Source organism: Bos grunniens, chromosome 16 (assembly GCF_055505025.1).
Source record: "Bos grunniens cultivar Pamir isolate PY7600 chromosome 16, Bosgru_T2T1.0, whole genome shotgun sequence".
NCBI classification, from domain to species: Eukaryota; Metazoa; Chordata; class Mammalia; order Artiodactyla; family Bovidae; genus Bos; species Bos grunniens.
In genome coordinates, this window is record NC_141180.1 from 78957148 (window position 1) to 78967746 (window position 10599).

The window sequence follows — 10599 nt, forward strand, 5'->3', positions numbered from 1 at the left end:
GATGGTGGTGATGATCGTGGTGCAGACGTGATGACTGCAGGGATAATGGCGACGATGATACAGGAATGGTGGTCATTTCTTACCCTCATGCAGGTTCCGCAAGAGGTAGCCCAAGGCTGGTGTAAAGAGAAGGATATTCCCTATTTTGAAGTCAGTGCCAAGAATGACATCAACGTGGTACAAGCCTTTGAGATGCTGGCCGGTCGGGCTCTGTCAAGGGTGAGTGGCACACACCAGGGCTGCCCCCTAGGATGGGCGGGCTCAGAAGCATCTAGAAAAGTACATGCTGGGCACAGGGAGGGATGCGGCTGGGACAGGAGTGCTCATTATCTTGGTTAATTAGTTACTGGATGAGCTCGACAGTACTCTAATTCTGGAACCACAGAATTCCAGAGGCATTAAGCTTCCTTAGCTTTATGGGGGGTTCATCATTGGTGGTTCCTCAATCTGACTGATTATCATTTGTGGAGTTCCCATAAAATTCAGTCCTGTATCTCACCCCCACAGATTCGAATTCACTAAGAGTCTGAGAAGCAATGAGCTAGTTCAGTCCTCACTGATGGGAGAGCAGCCCCGTGGTGTTAATTTTAAGTATTGGTCCAGTAGGAATAATCAAGCCTGGGGAATTTGCTGACATCCTCCAATCAAGACAATGGATAGATGTAGACCCCGTGGTGTGGTCTTGCAACAAGCAGGTCTTGACTGCGCCGTTTGCGCCGGGCCCCTCGCGGTGCCCCAGGGCCCCTCGCTCTCGTAAGAAGACAGGCCCACAGGGGAGCAGCTGCAGCGCAGGCTTTGATGGGTGAGGGGGACCCAGAGGAGGGGCACACAGCCCCCACTGCAGAAGGGAGGCAGGAGAGAGGAGAGGAAGCTCAGGGCAGGCTGCCCGGCAGCATTAGAGGGTTTCATTGCCATTCTGTGTGGAGTCTGGAAACTGTGAAGAGGGTCCATGAGAGACTGGCACTGGGAGGGGCGCAGCCCGTTTCACTGTTCTGCCACATCCAGCCAAGGTGGGCTTCTTAGAAGCAGGGAGAAGGCCATCACGGCAGTGATTTTTAATTTTTAATCTTTAAGGAAAAGCACACATGAGGACAGGCGATTGGAGGGTTGCCCTCTGCGGAGAAGTCCGCTGCGTGGCACTGCCCACCATGGGGAGGGACAGCAGCCACCCCCAGAAGCTGCCCAGGGAAAGGGTTCAAGCTCGCCACCTTCATAGCCCATTGCCTTAGCCTTAGGGTTTGTCCTCGTGGGCTATTCTTAATACATCCCCTCCAGGCCACCCGCGCTCGCCGTCTCCTTTATGGGAAGCAGGGGCTATATCCAGCACTTGGTCAAGTGCAGCTCCATCACCCAGTCGGTAATACAGACGTGCCTGCTCAGGCCACTCCCTGGAAGGCGCGCGAAGCTGTTTGACCTTGTAGGGTGACGTGTGATCAACGATCCACCACAAACACAGTGCTGTGATCACTGAATGCTTACTCGCGGGGAAGCTCCATCAGCTCCACCAGCCCGTGTCTGTGTGTGGTTAGCGTCTGTCCTTTCTGGAGAAGGCATGTCCTTCATTCCTGAAGCCATGACCTTCCTGCTGTGTCACTGTCATGATGCAGCGGTGTTAGCAGACGGTAGCTTGTCTTGTTCTTGTTTTTGCTTTCTTCCCAATGGCCTTACTTGTCAAAAGAATGGATTGGCAATCCCGTGTCAGTCCCTCATGATGATAGAGGAAATTTACGACCAGAAGTCTAGAGGTCACAGGTGTGATATCCACGGTCAGACTGAGCTCGGTTGGATCCTGGCCTTATGCTTTCAGGTGGACTCCTGGGCAAGATGTATGACTTCTCTGAGCCTCAGTTTCCTCATCTGTAAAATGGGAATAATTGCATCCCATAAAAATTATTGAGATGTCAGGCTAGGGCTAGAGATGTAGACCTCATGGCCCATGGTCAGGCAGAGGATTAAGGTGTCCACAAGAGTCAGGGGGTGAGGAAAGTGCTATGGGGTGGGGGGTGGGGCAGGCATGGCCAAGGCATCAAGGTGACTGAGAGGTGCTGGTGGCAAGGCCAGTGAGGATGCCTACCCAGAGAAGGGGCCTGTCGGCTGGATGTGGAGGTGACAGTTTGTAGGTGGACGGCTAGGCCAGGGAGGGTGTGAGCAGCAGCTGCAGAGGGCGGAGAGAAGGGCGTGACAGAGGCCCAGGTGTGAGTCCACGAGGCTCATGTGAGGGGCCACCACGGGCTCCATCTGTACGAGGGGAAATGGGGCCTGGAGGGAGCCAGGGGCGCTGGGCCGAGGTGAGCAGCGAGGCTCTCAAGGTCAACAGCAGCAGACCATGGAGGCCTGCTGAGCCCGACCAGACCTCAGGCTGCATACGATAGGCCCATCGTCTCTAGACCCGCTGCCAGACCCCTGGGCCACACAGGAGCCCACCTGGGGCCTGGAAGCCAGCAGGGTGTATCCCTCTGCAATGTCTCTGTTATGGAGAGATTTGAAGGAGAAACATTTTGCACTAAAGCAAACATGCGTACTAGGACACAGAATGTAAAAACACATGTGGGCTTTTAAGGTGAAGCTGGAGCTTGCAAAACTATATTTTAAGGTCAAAGAAGAGTTTTCAAGGACATTTCCTCCAAGGACCTGTCTCTCCTTCTTATGTGCTCATTCACAGCAGCCCAGAATCCTTGGAGAGGAGGATGATGGAGGGAGCCCAGCCTGGGGTGGGAAGAGCTGGGCTGTGAAGTCAGCGGATCTGGCTTTAAATCCTGCCTCTACCTCTTATTGTGTCCTTGACAAGTCACGTGCCTCCTTAAGCCATTGCTTCCCTCCCTTTACAGTATAAGTAATGGTGTCTTCCTCATGGGGCTGTTGCCAGGGCTAGATAAAATAATATGGTGGTACAGAGAAGGCTATAAATAAAAGGTAGCTGTTTCTATTCATTTATTTTGGCTGCACTGGGTCTTCGTTGTGGCACCTGGACTCAGTAGTTATAGCATGTGGGTTTCGCTGCCCCGAGGCATGTGACTCTGAGATCAAACCTGTATTCTTAATCACTAGACCGCCAGAGAAGTCCCTAAAAGGTAGCTATTTTTAAATGAAAGCGCAGGGAAGTTTCATGCTGCAGGGAAGATGAGCTTGATGGGTGGTTCTGAAGGTACAGGCATGAGAGGATGGGGATGGCAAGGATGCGGCGGATTAAAGAGACTTTGGAGGGAGCACTGTTGAAGGTTGATGATGATCAAACAGAGGAGAGAAGGAATCAGGAGCTGCTGAGGTTGATGACGAGGTTTCTAGCTTGCCAAACGGAGGAATGATTGATTAGTGTTGCTGTTGGCCAAGATAGAAAAGAGAGGAGGGAAAGCAGAAGCCTCACAAGAGGAGGAACAATGTGGTCCACTGGGGCACGTGGCATCTGAGCTTTCGGGCATTTGAGAATGTCTGAGTTCTGTAGTGAGCTCTGGATGGAAGGAGCGATTTACAGGTAGAATACCAGAAGAGGTGCTCAGTTTGCATTCTGAAAGGAGAGAAGGTAGGTAGTTACATTAGTGTCCCGATCTGGCCACTTTGAAGGATCAGGTGTTTAGCTATTCATGGTTAAGAATGCCCTCATAGAATAGCACTGAAACATGAATATTACCATATGTGAAACAGATCGCCAGTCCAGGTTCAATGCATGAGACAGGGTGCTCAGGGCTGGTGAACTGGGATGACGCTGAGGGATGGGATGAGGAGGGAAGTGGGAGAGGGGTTCCAGATGGGGGACACATGTACACCCATGGCTGATTCGTGTCAATGTATGGCAAAAACCACTACAATATTGTAAAGTAATTAGCCTCCAATTAAAATTAATTCTTTAATTTAAAAAAAAGAATGCCCTCATAATCAAAGAAGGGAAACCCACCTGCTTTGGGGGATTTGGGCTGATAGGATTTTGCTCTTACTGAGTTGGCAATACCACCCCTGATGGGCTGGTCAGGCCTGGCATGGGCCGCAGTGCGGAGGCCCAGTTCCTTTTGGGTTAATTAGAGAAAGACATAATTACCGTGTCTGGGAGAAGGCAGGCTGACTAACAGCTAAGCCTAGTGAAATTACAGGACTTTTATAAGGTCCTTGGGGTGCAGGATGTAAAGGCAGGGTCATGAGGTGACCAGGCTTGGAGAGACAGACTCACAGCCACGTCCTCACCGAAATGATGTCTTAGGATTCTAGGTGTTATATCACTCGGCATGCACACACTTGCCAAGAGGACTGCGGTCCGAATTTCACCGGGAGCCTAATTATGGCCTGCGATGACTTGGAAGCTCTGTAGGAAACCCGAGGATTGAGATGATGCCCTTTTCGAGTGAAATGATGTCATAAATGGAAAGAGCTCAGGACTGACATGACCCTGGGGAGGATGTGACTATTACTGGGTGAAGAGAGCCGGCCTGAAGACCTCAATCTTTACCTGTGTAACGGATGAGTAGGCTTCTCACATCCTCCCAAGTAGCATTCTGTTTGTTCCCCAAAGTGCAGAGCTGCTCCAGCAGCTCAGACTCTCCTCCCACAGTCCGGCACTGAGGCTGAGGCCCAGGCTCTGCTCATGGTCTCAACCAGCCTGGATGTGAGGCTGGGGCACTCTCAGGGTGGTGAAACAGCAGGCCCTCCTGGCCCAACAGGTCCAAGAAGAAATGTTCTGACTCCAGCCAAGGTATCTTTGTTGTTCCCGGTGAGAGGGGGACTGACAGAGTACTAAAATAAGAGGCTCCTTTCAAAAGCCTGTCTTTCTGGAAGCAGTGAATCGGTCAGCCTAAACAGTAATGCTCGGCTCCTCCTTGCCCTCCCTGTGAGGCTCAGAAGAGTCAGGCTTTTAACCACAGTCAGCTCAGTGGAGTGTGCATGCCCTGCAGAAGGGGCTGACTGCAGGACTGGGCGGTGTCCCGAGCCGTGCAGACCCAGCCCGCACACCAGGCCTCGATGGTGCTGGGAGAAGGAGCTTCTCTAGCCATTTTCTCTGCTTGGGCACCTCTGGGTAGGAGTCTGCTCTCTTGGGGTGAGGATATCTGGGGTGTGCTGGGCTGGGTCTACAAGCAGTGGGCTAGGATCCTCCCCAGCAGAGGGGGATACGGGACTGGCGTGGAGACATCCCTGGAGGGACAGGCTTTCATTGGGAGATGCAGGCCTCCACTCCCCAAAACTAATACTTGCTATTAATATATATATATATATGACAAGGCTTCCCAGGTGGCGCTAGTGCTAAAGAACCCACCTGCCAGTGCATGAGATGTAAGAAACATGGGTTCCATCCCTGGGTGGGTAAGGGAGGAGGGCATGGCAACCCACTCCAGTATTCTTGCCCAGAGAATCCCATGGACAGAGGAGCCTAGAGGGCTACAGTCCATAGGGTCGCAAAGAGGTGGACACAGCTGAAGGGACTTAGCATGCACTCATGAATATGTGACAAAGAAAATTCTAATTTCCCCAGAGAATTTGCTGAGGGCTACTCCAGGCCCATCATCCAGGCTGACTAAGGGTAGCTGTGCTCTGCTGGCCGGTAGAGCTGGGAGATGGGGGCTCTGCAAGAAGCAAACACATGAAGAAGGGCTGGGTCCCAGGCCCAGTGCCCTGAGTTCTGGGCTGTCAGGCTGAACTACTGCTCAGCCTGAGGGTGGCAGTGAGCGGTGGGGCATCAGAGGACCTTCTTGTGCGTCTTGGGGGCCACCATCATGAGGGCGAAGCAGCCTCCTGGGATCCAGAGTCATGGGTACTAAGGATTTGGTTGACATTTCCCAGCTGGGACCCACAGAGGAAGTAAAGGAACAGACATCATTCTGGAAATTGTCCCCTCGGAGGGGCACTTGAGACAGACAGCCGCATGGAGGGGGCTGGTTCCCAGCTCAGGTCCACACCAGCATATCCACTGGTGTGGGTGGTGAGTGATCCACTCACCATCACACACACAACACCCACCGTGGGAGGAGAGTGAAGGCTGGGAGCTCAGAGATGGGGGAGCATGAGCAGAGAAAGAGACAGGATCCCTCTAAGAAGAGGCCCATCTCCAGCGGGAGGACAGCCTGCCTGCCTCACCCCTGTGCCAAGAAGGGCGGCTCATGGCGAAGGGGTGGCCAGCCGGGTGGGCAGAGGCTTGTCAGGCTGACTGCAGGCTTTCTCTGGACCTTGCTGGGATAGGAGACTTTGGGAGGGTGGGCAGAGAAGCAAAAAGGCCCAGTAGAAACACTGAGTGTTTTGGGGAGGGCTCCCTGGATGTGGGAGGGACAGAGGATGGAGGGGAGGTTGGGAACTGGACACAGAAAGCTGGTGTGTGGGGACGTCCGCAGGGACGTCTTCTGCAGACACAAGCAGCGGTCTGTCATCATCTCTGTCACCTGAGGTCAGACGTCCCCCGGGTTGTCCTCTCTGGAGAATGGTGAGTGAGGGGACCCGGCTGGAGGTCAGGAGCTCATGCAGCCGCCGGCCTGCTCTGGGCTCCAGGGAAGTAGCTGGAGAAGGAGGTGGGGCAGGAGCGGGCAGGGAAGACGTCCTCTGGGCCTCCCAGCTGCACAAGGCGAGTGAACAGAAAGCCCGACCACCAGCAGCCATTGAGAAATAGAGGGCAGGGGGAGCTTAGCCCGCTGGGAGGCGAACGCTGACGCCTCTTTTCCTTCCGCAGTATCGAAGCATCTTAGAGAGTTACCTCACAGACTCCATCAAGCTCTCACCGGAAGACCAGCCCAAGAGCAGATGCTGCTGACCCTCCGGACCCCCGCTCTGCGCGCCCAAGGACGGAGCGTGCGCCGAGCTGGCCCGCCGGCCGCCCGCGGTCAGACGGCAGCCAGGCTCCGAGGCCCTCGCCTCCATGCAGGCTCCAGACCAGCCCCGCCTCAGGCTGAGTGCAGACAGTCAGGGCGGAACCCGGGACGTCCCAGCCGAGGGACGGCCCCCTCGCTGGCCCCGGCTTTCCTGCCCTGCGCCCTCCCTGGACACCTCCTGCTCTGGAAGGCGCATCCCTGCATCCAGGCCGCTGTGTGTGGAGGCGATGGACCGGCCTTCCTCAGCGCGCCCACCGCACCCCACCCCCTTAGAGCCTCCGCACAGCTGTGGACCAGGGTCCCTGCAACCAGGGCTGGGGAGGAGGTCCCCCTCAACCCCTGGCAGCAGCTGTTCAGGCCTGGGACAGACTGTCTGTCTGTGTCCCCGGAGCACAGGACAGAGGGAGCACAGGAAGACCCCCCGGGACCGCGAGTGTCTCCTTGGCTCAGGCTGCGGCCTCAGCTGGTTGGTCTGTCACACGAGGGCAGCACGTGCCCTGCCCACATCCTGTGGCTCTTAAGGACCAGAAGCTCGGCTTCAATCCCAGGCACTCCCGTGGAGACACACTGCCATTCCCTCAACAAGTCCTTTTGGGCATCTACTATGTATGATGCCTTGAGGTCCAGGGACCCGTGTAACGAAGACCTTGCTCTCCTGGTCTGACGTTCTGGAGAGGGAGGGAGGCAGTAAACCCAGAATTTAACCAGATTTTCAATTAGCAGGTAAGCGCTTGAACCAAGCAAGGTAATGGGAGAGAGAAGGACGGAGGGTGGGGTTAGGTGCTGTTTCAGATGTTTCAGACAAAGTAGCCCAGGAGAGCTTCCCTGGGGAAGCGACATTGGCCCAAAGGCTGGAGAATGAGAAAACGGCTGCCATCTGAACTGGACGAAGACCGTTCTGAGGACAAGTAGAAGCAAGGGCCAAGGCTCCAGGTCAAGGACAAGCTTGTTTTATTCCAGGGACAGTGAAAAGACACTCATTAACCTGAGAACTCAAAGCTGCTATTCCAGAGACAAGGTGGATACCGCCCCCCACCCCACCCCCTACCCCCCTCCCCTCGCCCCCAGCTCCGGAGGGCTCCTTGTCAGCCGGCCACCAGAGGGCAGCAGTGCGCCTCCCAGGAGAGCAGGAAAGGGCGGCTCCGTGGACGCTGGGAGGGCCGCAGTTTTCCTCTGCTGAGATGCTCAGAGCTCGTTCTTTGGCTCCGGGCATTTTCAGTCCTTCGAGATTCGTGAGGCAGAAACATCCCAATTTCTTAATCCTACTGAGAGATGGGCAAAAACTGCTGCATCAGTGATTCAGGCAAGAAATCAGCATCGGTGATAAATCCTGGAAAGCTGGGGAGTCTGTTCCTGCAGATGCTACAGCCATAATCTTTTTTCTGCTGGTGACGAGCAGCACTTACAGAGCCCAGCCTGAAGGGAGTCGGCGAGATGACCGACCGCCCCCCAGGGTTTCCGTGGCCACATCCATGCCCACCACAGAAGTCTCCTGTCTACACAGAAGTACCCTTCCCTGAATGTTAGCACAGGACTTCCAAGCGTCACCTGACACTGCAGATTCGCCCAGAGGTAGAGGAAAGGGGAGGTGAGGGGTCAGTAAGAGTTTGGGGAGCCCCTTCTCCCCACAGGAACAGGCGGCCCAGCGCACAGCTCTGTCCCTGCGTCCTTCGCGGGGACGGCACTCTGCGTGTCATGCGGGCTGTCCTGGGGGGCAGTGGGACTGTGGACTGGATGCGTGGTGCGTGGAATGTGTGCCACAGCTCGTGCACTTCAGTGGGCGTAGGGACCATTCTAAAAGTGCACAACAGATAATAAATGTCTTTCTTAGTTTTAATCCTTTGTGGTATTTGGCTTTTAAAGTCTTTTTTTTTTTTTTCAATATCTGCATAGTTCAAAATTCAAAAGACGACAAAGACATCAAAAAGTAAAATGACAGGGCCATAATGGTCAGTGTCCACTGCAAAATGAAAATGCCTTGTCCCTTGTCCAAAAATCATGACAAGTTCCAAGACGGTCACGCTGAGCTATTGAAACAAGCATGGGGTCCTTCTGAGCCCAGGTACCACCTGCCTAGGAAGTCATGACTGAGTAAGCATATTTTCTCAGGGCTCTCCAGAATGACAAACCCTAGCCAGGCCCACCTGAGCTGCTTGGAGATAAAAGGTTCTGTCTTTGCAAAAGTCGTGGAGATCCAACCCCAGGCCCAAACCACACATTCTGAGTCTTGTCTGGAGTCAGGGGCCAGGACCGAATGTTCACATGCGGGTGGAGAGTGGGGGCCGTGGCCCACAGCCTCGCTCCTGTCACAACTAAGGGACATGCTAGTGACCAGCCTCAAGGTGGAACTGAGCTGAAACACTGTGGGCCGCTCCTCACCCCCAGCCCCACGCCTGAGTCAGGCTGGCCCTCAGTTCCCACCCTGCAGGGGCAGGTATTATTGGCAGAGAGAGGCAAGGTGTGGGGGCTCTAACTCCGGGCTCAGGAGAGCCCACTAGAGCCTGCATGAGGGTGGGGCAGCAAGTCATGGGGCCCTGCCCTCAGCATCCCTTCAGAGAGGGGACCCAGCCAGCAAGACTGGGTGACCAGGCCCTTCCTGGACCCACCACAGCCCTGCTTCAAGGGGCAGCTGCAGGCTGCTAGTGAATAATCGAGAGAATCCAGCCCAGGGCTCTGTGTGGCACACACCCATAAACGTGAAAGTGAAAGTCACTCGGTCGTGTCCCACTCTTAGCCACCCCATAGACTATAGAGTCCATGGAATTCTCCAGGCCAGAATACTGGAGTGGGTAGCCTTTGCCTTCTCCAGGGGATCTTCCCAACCCAGGGATCCAACCCAGATCTGCATTGCAGGTGGATTCTTTACCAGCTGAGCCACAAGGGAAATTCAACAATACTGGAGTGGGTAGTCTATCCCTTCTCCAGAGGATCTTTCTGACCCAGGAATAGAACCGGGGTCTCCTGCTTTGCAGGCGGAGTCTTTACCAGCTGGGCCACAAGGGAAACCCATACATGCCCATGGGCCTTGGAAAAAAAAACATTGCCAAACAAACCTGGCTGGGCCCCACCACCCATGGGAATTGGGGGAAATGCTGTTTCTGTGTTTGCTCCTCCTCAGAGGCTCCCACTGCTCCCTCCACAGCCAGGGGCAGGTCCTGCTCTCAGGCACCAGCAGGCACCCACGATGTGGTCCTGTTCCCAGAAGCTCAGTCCCAGGGGCAGTCACGCTGGCCGCAGCAACACCCAAGACCCACTACCATGCACAGCAGACCCAGCTGCGACAGTGGACCGGTGTGAGGCCAGACCTGCGGCGTGCACACCCGGAGGCTCCCCCCAAGGTGAAAGCTGGAAGCAGGGTCAGGCACGGCGGGAAGTTGAGTTCCATTAGAGGGCAGCGGCTTGCACCGCTGTACCAGGACCAGTGTGTGCCTGTATGTGTGTGCGTGTGTGTTGGGTGGAGGGGGTGGGGAGCAAGGGATTAGAAGATCAGACAGTGGATTTCCCTTGCTGAAGTATAGACAAAATATAAATAAGCTCGTAGGCTTGGAGGAGAGCAAAAAACCACCTGAAGCGGTGTTGGCAGTGCGGGGACAGAAACGCTGCTGAGAGCCTTCCTCACACCAGTGAAGCCCCAGAACAGCCATGGGGGGAGGCCTTGGCCTCACCTTTCAGAGGCTTCCCCTCCTCCCTTCACATCCTACCTCATCCTTCTCTTGGAATCATTCCCTTCTCCCCTCATCCTCTGCTCCAGCAGGTCCAGCCGACTGCATGCCTCTCCCGGACCACACTGCCCTCGCCTGGAGCCCGCCGCCTTCCTGCT

General features: G+C 55.1%; 1 protein-coding gene across 2 annotated transcripts in view; it reads left to right on the top strand.

The window, feature by feature from the left end:
- The window catches only part of RAB7B (RAB7B, member RAS oncogene family), a 28219-nt gene extending 19603 nt beyond the window's left edge, over positions 1–8616 (top strand). For both annotated transcript variants that reach the window (XM_086342903.1, XM_086342905.1), the window contains 2 exons: positions 94–219; positions 6641–8616. In XM_086342903.1, coding sequence (XP_086199029.1) covers positions 94–219; positions 6641–6721 — 207 coding nt within the window. In that variant the 3' untranslated portion in view covers positions 6722–8616. The remainder of the gene's footprint in view (positions 1–93; positions 220–6640) is intronic.
- The last annotated feature ends 1983 nt before the right edge of the window (positions 8617–10599 follow it).